Source organism: Quercus lobata, chromosome 7 (genome assembly GCF_001633185.2).
Source record: "Quercus lobata isolate SW786 chromosome 7, ValleyOak3.0 Primary Assembly, whole genome shotgun sequence".
NCBI lineage: Eukaryota > Viridiplantae > Streptophyta > Magnoliopsida > Fagales > Fagaceae > Quercus > Quercus lobata.
The window spans coordinates 26,497,027-26,508,083 of record NC_044910.1 but is presented as its reverse complement, the minus strand read 5'-3'; the positions used below and the strand labels follow the sequence as shown (position 1 = coordinate 26,508,083).

The 11,057-nt window shown below is 33.0% G+C and overlaps 1 protein-coding gene across 1 annotated transcript; it reads right to left on the bottom strand.

Moving 5' to 3' along the window:
* Nucleotides 1-8,318: 8,318 nt before the first annotated feature.
* Nucleotides 8,319-9,532, bottom strand: LOC115953820. The gene is made up of 2 exons (XM_031071619.1): nucleotides 8,949-9,532; nucleotides 8,319-8,732 (listed from the first exon to the last, which is right to left on the bottom strand). Exons 1-2 carry the CDS (start codon nucleotides 9,112-9,114, stop codon nucleotides 8,578-8,580), a joined length of 321 nt encoding a protein of 106 aa, XP_030927479.1. The 5' UTR covers nucleotides 9,115-9,532; the 3' UTR covers nucleotides 8,319-8,577.
* Between the last annotated feature and the right edge of the window lie 1,525 nt (nucleotides 9,533-11,057).

The following is an 11,057-nucleotide window of genomic DNA, read 5'->3' as shown; positions in this document are numbered from 1 at the left end:
CGCTGGCGCTAGCGTTGGGATATTCTTCTTCCTTGCCGCGCTAGTTTGTTGCAATTTGATAGAAGAGAGAGAAAAAAAGAATAAAAAATTATTTACACATTGAACAGTAACCGTGCATCTATGCACGGTTACTATTCATATACACATCCGAGTGTATATTTTACACATCTTTACACCCACTGATGTGGGTGTTTTTTTGCCTAAAATGTGTAAAACTTGCACCTTTTCTATTTTAGAGGACTTTACATGAGCTGATAAGGATGCTCTAAAAGCCTAAAACAAGAGGAAATAAAAGCCTAAATTTACACTTAGGCTAAAAGAGAAATATAAGAGAAAGTCGCCTATGTTAGAATACCTTAAAAATTAAAATGGGATAATTAGTGAAACTCGAGGATGGTCCACCATCCCTTAAATGGGGAATGAAGTCAAGAGATGACCTCTGTGAGAGGCATCTTTCAAGAATAGTAAATCTAGGCCTAGCATAGCTCAAATACCATGAGAAAAGAAAAAAAAAAGGTCAAAACAAGTTTGCTATAGAATGACCTGGGCAAGATGAAATAAATTAGGCCCAAGACTCTATTGGTCAAGTTATGAATATTTGGCCCATAAAGGCCCAAATCATTTTGTATAAAAGGATAAGATCAACCTATTTCCTTCAAAGAGATACAACAAATTAAACAAAAAGGATGAAGAAAGAGAAACAAAGGAGTGTATGAAGAATGAAAAAAGCATGAAGCAAAATAGGACCAAAAATCTAAGGCATGCAAGTAAGGTAAAGTCTGGGCTTTGCCATTCTACATCCCAGCCATGCAAGGGGAGTAGGACCCGTGGATGTTGAAGCTCAAGAATTGTGGTTTAGTGGAGGGGGGAAGGCCTCTGTTTGGTATTCTGCAAGACCCTTTTATTTTTAGATGGTTTTCCAGGAAAACATCAATACCATAAATGGGAGGAGTTGGTGGAAACCAAGTGGTGCACACTTAAGAGTATTGCTAGAGTGTTTTTATGAGTCGCTTTCCATTTTAGGAGGAATGAGTCAGATGGCTTTGTTGCAAAATTACACCTACCCAAAAATAGGGGAAATCTTTGTTGTGATGAAAAAAAACTAAGACTCCTTTAGTTGGGTGATCCAAAGAGGGCAGTAGCCAATAGAGAAAGAATAAGATGAGGAGCTAAGGGTCCATAGAAAATCAAAGGGTTGGTGAGAAGAAGGGTAAAAATGGGAAAACACTCACCTAAGTTTGGCTATAAAGAGAAGGACAACACCCATGAATAGGCAGCACAAAAATTGAGGCAATCCTTTTAGGTAAGAGTAGAGAAAAAGAAAGAAAGCAGAGAGTGACATCTAAGAAAACTAATGATCCATTTGGTTCGGAGGATGGAAAAATAAAAGATTATAAAATGAGGAAATGATGAAAAAGTAGGATGATAAAAGAAATTTTAGTTTCCCTTGTTTGTGTTTGGTTGAAATTGTGGAAAAGTAGAGGGATGAACAACTTTTTTATTTGGTTGAAAAAAGAAATGGGAGGACAGAAAATAAAATTTGTATAAATTAACTCATATGTCTTTGTTAAAAATGATGCTCAATAAAAAAAAGGCAAACAACCAACCCCCCCCCCCCCCCCCCCAAAAAAAGCAATCACCTAAGTTTATTAAAAAGGAAAATTCATGCCTAGTAAAAAGAAATAAAAAATGAATAATAAAAAGAGGATGTGGGCAAATTTGTCCAAATATTTTTGCCCACTTTTCTCTCCCATTTTCTTCCAAATTTGAAGAGATTATATTTTAGTAGGTAGGAGAGGAAACTTATGAGCCCCCCAAAATCTCTCCCCTTTTCCCCCTGCAACCAAACAACCAAAAACACAATTTTCTCCCTACTTTTCTTTCCTTTATTTTCCATCCTCTCTATAATCACTCAAATCAAACAAAATCTAAGAGTATCCACAGCAGAAAATAGTAAGTAGTTAGTGTGCACTACTACGGTATCTTTCCCTTTCCTCAAAGAGCCATACCTTTTGTGGACTTCTTAAAATGGCTATTTCGATTCAATCCCAAAACTCACAATTTTGTGCCCACCATAGGCATGAAGGGTCTATTTGTTTCGAGGTGAAATAGGGTGGATGGAAACTTTTGGAGAGAAAATAGGAGAGAAAATAGGTTTGTGTGTTGTTTAGTTGGAAGGAGGACAAAAAACTTTTATGTGGGGCCCAATCATTTTTCACCCGAGCCCACACAAAAATTTTCTCTCCAAAATGGAGAGAAAAGAAGGGTGAAAATGCTAAGGCCTGTTGTGTGATAAAAATACCCTTTACTTTTTTGCCTTGTCCTCATCCTATTCCACGTTTTGCTGCCCAGTTATTTTTGTTGTCTTCTTTTGTTGAATTTATATTTACTGTCTTATTTTTGCTGCCCTATTATTTTTGTTGCCTAGTTTTGATCATGTTTTTCTTCTCAGCAATTTTTTTTTTTTTTTTTTTTTTAAGAATGCCTTCCCAGCAAAGTTAACGCATAATACAATTTTTATTGCCCATAAATTTTATATTATATATAATAATAAAATAATATAAATTTATATGTATTTGTGTTTATTTTTATATTATTTAATGAGTTTAAATAAATCTATTTCTTATATATTATGTAACAAGGACATAATAGTCAATTTATATAAACTACATTTTCTATCCTCCCACTTTTCTCCTCAACCAAATAAAAGTGTTTTCCACCCTCCCACTTTTTCACCCCTCCAACCAAACACACATGAGAGAAAACCAAATATTTTCTATCATTCCACTAATTTTCTATCTTTCTACTTTTCCACTCCTCCAACCAAAAGGACCCTAAAATTATGTGGGCTAGGGTTGAGATCTTCTTAGCCCGTTTTCTGCATAGTGCATATCATAAGTACTTATACATATATTATACGTAACCATATACCTGCAAGTATTTTGTTTGTTTTGAATATGTGGGCTAACAGTATTTGAGCTAACAATTATTGGGCTATTTATATATGAGCAAGATTTAGGTACAGTACTTAGGTGCTATTCTTTAGGTTCGTCTCTTAAGATTCTGCCATGTGATTTTTTTCTTATGGGATGGAAGTGTATTTTTTAATTAAGCAGTCACATGACAGAATTTTAAAAAGGGAACCTAAGGAACAGCACCTAAGGTATTGTATATAAGTTTTGTCCTTTATATATTATTCTTTAGTATTTTGGAGTATGTTGTTTTATGCACAGACCAGTTCACAAAGCCCATTTTGTAGAGAGAACTAGGCCCAACTCCCTCAAATCTAATCAACCTTAGACCGAATCCACGGACAGCACAAGAAAGGGACCTAGACTCTGCAATGATGCTCAAGAATCAACTCTCTACCTGTTACTACATTATGACTTAGCTCTATGGTATGGAGGTCAATAAACATTAAATTAGATGGGATGCAAATTAATTTAGAAGAAAATAGGTTAAAATTCTTCCAGACCCTCCCAATTTTTCGCTGCTGGAAGACCAAAAAGCTAAGGGGCTGTTTAGTTTTTAAAATTTCATCACTCATCACTCCTCATTCAATTTTCGTCACTCATCACTCATCACTTAAAATACCCCAATTTCCTAAAAATACCCCAATTTCCTAAACCCCACCCGTTTGGCACATATTTTCAACTTCTCACCACTCAATTTTTTCTACTTTTTGTGGGACCCATACTTGAGCACAATGTTAGGCCCACAGTTAGCCTACCTGTGTAACATATTAAGACTTAAGCAGCCATTTCACTTTATTTTTCCCCTTTAGCCCACATATTCTCCCAAAACTTTCAACAAACCCAATGAAGGATCTCCTCTTGAAACCCCTTGGCTTTCGTAGGTTTCACTCGCTTTACCTTTGGCCTCTTTTGAAGCCACAATCATCATCGTCTAGCTCAACTGCTGCTTCTTCTTCTTCTTTATCTTCATCTTCTGCGACTTCTTCTTCTTCTTTAGCTTGGTCTCCATTTGCTTCGATGGTGAGCTTGAAGCCGCCGGCATGGTGGGGAAAAGACGAGATGTAGTTCTCACTGTCTCTTCTCTCTATTCGGTACTATGAGAAGATGAATTTCAATAGCCGCGAAAGATTTTTTTTTTTTTTTTTAAATTATCATTATCCCATAAATGTTTCTAATTTCCCCTTTTTGTTTGTTCAGCACTTGAATTTTTTTTTTCTTTCGAGATATGTATCCCTAAACCTAGTAAAAATCATGTTTTAATATTGATTATAGATTTTGATGTTAAATTTTAAGTTGATCTTGAACTTCATATGTTTAGATTTCTAAGTTTAATTTTAGTGGGTTTTGTTTGTTTCTATTTGGTGATAAATCTAGGTTTTCTAGGACTTGAAAGATCATAAAAAAATCTAGGTTTTCTAGGCATCACGTTCGTCGGTTTGAGCTCGGGCCAGCGCGGGTTGGCTGAGGTGGGGTTGCTCGGTAGGTGTGGTTGGGCTGAGGGTGTGGGTGAGGAGCTTTGAGGTTGGATGTGGGATATTTTTGTGTGCGTTGATTTTTGGTGTGAAGACTAAGAAGGAGCCGTTGGTGGATTTGTCAAAAGTAGCGCTAGACGTGACTTGTCTCTGACCGTGTATCCCTCAAATGTGTGTATATTTACCAAAATGCCATCATAACTCTGTTTTTATAACTCAAAAACACCTAAAATATGTTTTCAATTTCCATAACTCATCACTCAAAAATCAGAGAATTGAGTGATGGAAACAAAACTTGAAAACAAATCTAAACAAGCTTTCTCTCCATGGGTCCCACCATTTTTGAGTGATGAATGATGGAAACAGAGTTATGGGTGATGGAAACTGAAAATCCAAACAGCCCCTAAACTCTTGTTGTTTGGAGTTTTGGTATTAGTCTATTAGATGTTGTATCGAAGGCCATAAACTTAGCCCTTCATGAGAGTGAACTACTTTCCTATGAAGAGGTGGTTAAGAGTTTATACAAGATCTTTCTGGAGCACAAAATGTCAAGGAGATCAACCCCAGCCAACACTCACTCTAGAAGATGGGAACAATGGAAGAAGCCTATACAAAAACCAACTGAAGCTAAACTATGATGCAAGTTTGATTCTTATGTTGCTACTGTGGCTAGATATTAAAGAGAGAATTTAGTATTTTCTATCTTCTTCTTTTTTAAAATGGAAAAACACCTATATCATAAAGTCATATGTCACCCATACAAATTTACTCATGGTGACTTTTTTTTTTTTTTTGGTGGGAAATGCTAAAATTATTACAAATTTTAATGGAGCATACAAACTGATAGTAAAAGTATAATTGGTACCACTTAAACAAAAATAAAAAAATATATATTTTAATTTCTTTTTTTATGATTGGGGGAAAATCAATCTGTAAGGTTTATATTAAAGTAAAATTTTAGTATTCCTAGTATCCCTCCTATTTTTAATAAGAGAAATGCTATTTACACATAATTTAAATTACACTTTTACAAAAAAAAAAATCTTAATAAACACCAACAATTTTATCAAAAATGAGATTTAAAAAATAAAATAAAATATATATTATCCATCCGAAACACTAAAAAGGGGTAATCAGTTTTACAATACTGATGAAACTTGAATGGCATTTAATATATTACTCCCATCCAAGTATAATGCCAAGTTGGTTTCTCCAAAAAAAAAAAAAAAAAAAAGAAAGTATAATGCCAAGTTTACATGATCTGCAAAAAATGTGCAATGACAACTATACAATCCAGGTCACAAACTTTAGCCAGAAAACAATGCTATGGATTTCCTTTGAAGTTGGGGATTAGCATGCAATACGCCGTTGTGCTTATCTACTATACTTGTTGGTGTTTCTAATTCCAACAATCTCAAGTCCTATCCATGACTTACCAAATTTAAAAGGACAAAATTTAACTACAAAATTGGTTGTATTTTAAGCTTACAACATTACTGAATAGATAAACATTACTATATATTTTGAAAATCTAATCGTTGAATTGCAAGTTCTTTATGCTCTTAATGCACATGTCAAATTTTGTGTTAATCGGATATTATTTTCTATATGATCTATAAGCTTATATTTTATGCATAATTTTAAACTACAAAAACTTGCAATTTAAATAATTTATTGATGACATATCTATTAATTTTTAATTTTTTAGAAATTTTGCAAGCATAAAGGATATAGGAAGAAAATGTAATCCAATGGTGGATTTGTAAAAATTCACCTATAATAAAAAGATATTGAGTAAGGTTATAGCCTTAGAGTACAATTAATTTTGTAGTTAGATTTTGTCCAATTTAAAATGATTAAATCTCCAAAAAAATAAAAGCTCCAATACTTGAATGGAAACTTTTGAAGAATTTTTTGGGTGGAAATAAGAAAGAGAAATATAAAAGAATAAAGTTTGGCTCCAACCACCAATAGGAAGATAACATTAGTGGTTGTTATGTGCAATACATATGACTCATTTAATCTAATCAACCCAGTGAGTCGTGTGTATTGCACATGACGAGACACATATCATTTTCCAATTGATGGTTGGAGCTTAGGCTCCAAACATGTTTAGAGCTAAACTTTGTCAAATTTAAAATGATTAAATCTTCGAAAAATAAAAGCTCCAATTTGCTTGAATGGAAACTTTTGAAGAATTTTTTGGATGGAAATAAGAAAGAGAAATATAAAAAAATAAAGTTTGGCTCCAACCACCAATAGGAAGATAATATTTGTGGTTGTTATGTGTGATGTATATGACTCATTTAATTCAATCAACCCAATGAGTCATGCGTATTGTACATGACGAGACACATCATTTTTCAATTGGTGGTTGGAGCTTAGACTCCAAACATGTTTAGAGCTAAACATTTTCCATATAACTAAGGTCTAAAAATGAAGATAGACTTTTCAAGACGAGTGAATATATATGGAGAAGCTTATTGAATGAACCATATGTTACATATAAAGGTTCATTAAGATTAAATAAATAAATAAAAAAACCCTTTTGGTACTTAGTCTCCCAAAACAGAGGACTATTACCTGGAGAACAAGTTATTCCGCGTTATGCCAATTCATTTTTCTGGGATCATATATCATTCTCAAAGTTTGGTCAACTGAAGTAACATATGATCTACCAATTCCTACAATAATTTTTTTTTTTTTTGAGAGAGTTTCAACTTTTGGCATCCACTCCTGATAATAGCTCTTTATCATCAGACCAAGACATTAATCAGTTTTTGGTGTAGGCAGGGATTGAACCCTAAATCTCTTATACAACCATCAGAGACTTTATCAATTGAGCTAACTGGAACCCACCAATTCCTGCAAATTTTCAATTGCCTACAAGTCACCCCCATGTTTACATTCCCACAAATAATAATAATAATAATAATAACAACTAGCCTCTAAGCACGCACTCACTCGCGTGCCTAGAGACTTTTTTTTTTTTTTTAAGAAATAATTACAACATACTGCTAACCTCGTAACTTGAACCCTTTCCTCCCTAAACCCCTAAGCACTTTGTGCATAAGAAGATGCCAATTCAACTACAAAGCCTTTGGCGACTCTTTTTTTTTTTAAAGGTTAATAATTTACATTTATCATAATTCAAAGTTGCTGCATTCTTTAATCATAAAATACCTAAGGGCCTGATGAGATTTATATACAAAAAATTTATTTCACTCATAAACGCATATATCTCATCACATTCCTAAATATTTTGTGATTAAATAATTCAGTAACCCCAAATTATGATGAATGCAAATTATTAACCTTAAAAAAAATAGAAGAGTCTCTAAGCGTGCTAGTAGAGACTAAAAATATATAGAGATAAAGTAAGAGATCATCCAAATGTATTTGGCTATATTAATGGGAAGATTTTGTTTTGCACGTGGGTTGGTTGGCTGTTGGCAGATTGATTGTTTTATTTTTTTTTTTTGGCAATATGGATAAATATGTGTTTTCAATTTTAAGTGAGTTTTTTTTTTTTTTTTTTTTTTTTTAATGAATTGGGACATATTGGGCGTTTCATTTTTCACCAATAAAGATAATAGTGTGTTTTGAATTTTAAGTGGGTATAAAATTTGGATTTTTCCCGCATTAGAGATAGTTGTGATTTGTGTGGCCTATTCTTAAGGGCAATAGGAGAACGTGGGTAGGAAAAATTGAGCAGTTTTTTATTTTTTTATTCATTAAATTATTAAATTTAAATTACTTATATATCTTAAGTTATTTATCTCACTAAAGTAATATTTTGTAAAGATTAGGGGTTATTTAGAGAATTTAGTCATCAAATAACTAACTTTCTAAATCCTCTTAATATATAGAAGAAGAAGATAATAGAGCCCTTTATTGGAATTTCTGATACTTACAACACCTCTGTACACCTATCTATCATATAAAGAAGATTAAAAACCACTAGATAAAATATAAAATCCACCCCCCTACAAAAAAAAAAAAAAAACTACATTTTAGTATTTTACAAATAGGGGGTCTTTTTATTTTCAACTATCCCTTTTCATAGAGCTTTCCTGTTGGCTGGAATGGTATACTCTAAGTTGTCACCACTACTAGAGCCTTTTATTTATTTATTTGCCATTGCTAGAGCCTTGTACATACTTCATTGCCAAAACCTGCTTATACTTTAGCAACTTCCTTTTGCGATATTCCTCATTATTCGATGATGGTTCTTCAACATCATCTGCAAATCGGACCTTCTTCTTTGATTGACATTTCTCAGATCCTACCCAAAAAAAAAAAAAAAAAAATCAAATGAAATCTTTTTTTTTTTTTTTTTTGAGAAGAAAAAATCAAAACTTATTAAGTAAATCAAATTCTATATAGTTATTTTGTTTTACAGAATGGAAATTTTATTTTATTTTTGGTTTAACAAAACTGCAAATTAAATTACATAATATTAGCATTAAAAAGAAGTGGTAAAAGTGAAAGAAAAACATACCCTTTATCTTGTTTTTACCATGGGAGTACAAGATGGTACCATATTCAGATTCAACCTTTTTCATAAAATCCGAAAGGAGGCGCTTATGGAGTTGATGAACAAGAAGAACTACACTTCCTGAGACCGCAAAGACTGCCATGAATCCAACTCCCATAGAATTCGACATTTCTTTCTCCCTCTCTGTGATTGTTTCTCAAAATATCAAACTTTATTTTGGATCAAATATGATGACCATTTGGATCATCCATGGACAAGAACACAGAAATAGACAAAAGAAATAAAGGGTCTAAAGAAAACATTCTAGGCCAAGTTGGAGAAAGAAGTTGCTGTTAGCGGTTGGTGCAATATAATGTTAAAAAAAACAAAAACAAAAACGAGGAAAGAAGGGCTGTACAAGAAGACCATGACCCTTTCTCTTAAATAGGACCAATGTAAAACATCAATATTCAATGGCACACATGGCATTTAATCGTTGAATATATTGAGATGAAAGCTATGATAACATCTAGATGAAAAAGAAAATTAGTTCCTCATTGGTTATTTTTGGACTTGAAAATAATAAAACTATTAAAGGAAGGAAGAAAAAAAAAACCAATAATAGAGAGAAGACAACCCAAACTCTTTGATCTTTTTATATAGGGTCTTATCCACAGCCTCTGAAATTCAGCTAGTAACTACCCCGCTGTTGATATTTGGCAAATGGCATGACTGCGTGGGTTTAAACTCTGTGACTTCGCTCAATTTTTGGTCAGTTTGATGTATGACATTTAACTGATTAATAAGTGATAGATAGAGATTTTCCAACTTTTATTGTACAATTTTTATCCATAATATCTTATTAAGTCCTATCTCTCACAACCTGTACTCTACGTCAAATACCCACCCTACAAGGAATTCAGTTTTTCTTTTTCTTTTTTTCTAAGTAATTTACCCACAAAAATTTGAGGTGGGAAATCTGTGGGCAAAGGGAGATTTCATCAAATATCCACTGCCTTATTGTTGGTTGGTTGGTTGGTTGGTGTTTTTTTTATTGTTTTTTTTAGCAATGCTAAAGATTTGTCATAACAAATACTCAAACCAAATAATTTGGCATTAATTTGGCAGGTTTTTACTAATTCTTATATCAGCCATCATTAACAACTTTTCACTTCAAATAGCTGCGAATTTTGTTGTTTGTCTTAGAAACGGAGGTATTCTTGGATTGCCTCCCATTTTTTTTTTAATAAAAAAATACTAGTATATATATATATATATGGGTACTAATTTTAGCAATTTCATTTAATGAAATTAAACGTTGCCCCTTCTAACAATATCATTGATTATTTTAAGAGTAATATTATAGTCACAAACTTTTTTACAACATTTTTATAAACAGTTGAGATAACAAATTTTTACTAGTTCTCATCTAGGCCAACCACTTACCAAATCAGCAATTTGTAAATAAGATAAATGGTGGTAATTGGGGGGGAAAAAAATTTAGGGGTTTTTCATTGAAAAATCTTGGCCAAACCGATAAATATTTTGAGTTGACCATGAAAAATACAGTATAACACTTTGTTTGGTTGTAGTTAGGGGTAGGGAAGAGAAAGGAAAAGGGAAAGAGAAGACAAGTGAAAGGAAAGGGAAAAGAAAATGATTTTCCTTAACAGTGTGTTTGGAAACATTGGAAGAGAGAGGAAGAGAAGAGAAATGATAGGGAATGTTGTCCTTTCCTCTGTTTGGTTAGCATGGCAGATAACAATAAGGTAGAAACCCATTCCCTAGGCCCACATATTTGCAATAGGGAATGTTGTCCTTTCCTCTGTTTGGTTAGCATGGCAGATAACAATAAGGTAGAAACCCATTCCCTAGGCCCACATATTTGCAATAGGGAATGTTGTCCTTTCCTCTGTTTGGTTAGCATGGCAGATAACAATAAGGTAGAAACCCATTCCCTAGGCCCACATATTTGCAATCCGCCCAATTTGGGTGGATTTGAAGGGAGACAATGGTTTTTAAAAACTGGGGCCCACATAAATAATATAATATGATATGAAATTACATATTTATTCATAATTTTTATGCATCTTTCACATTTATATGGGCATAAAAGTAAAAAAACATATATAT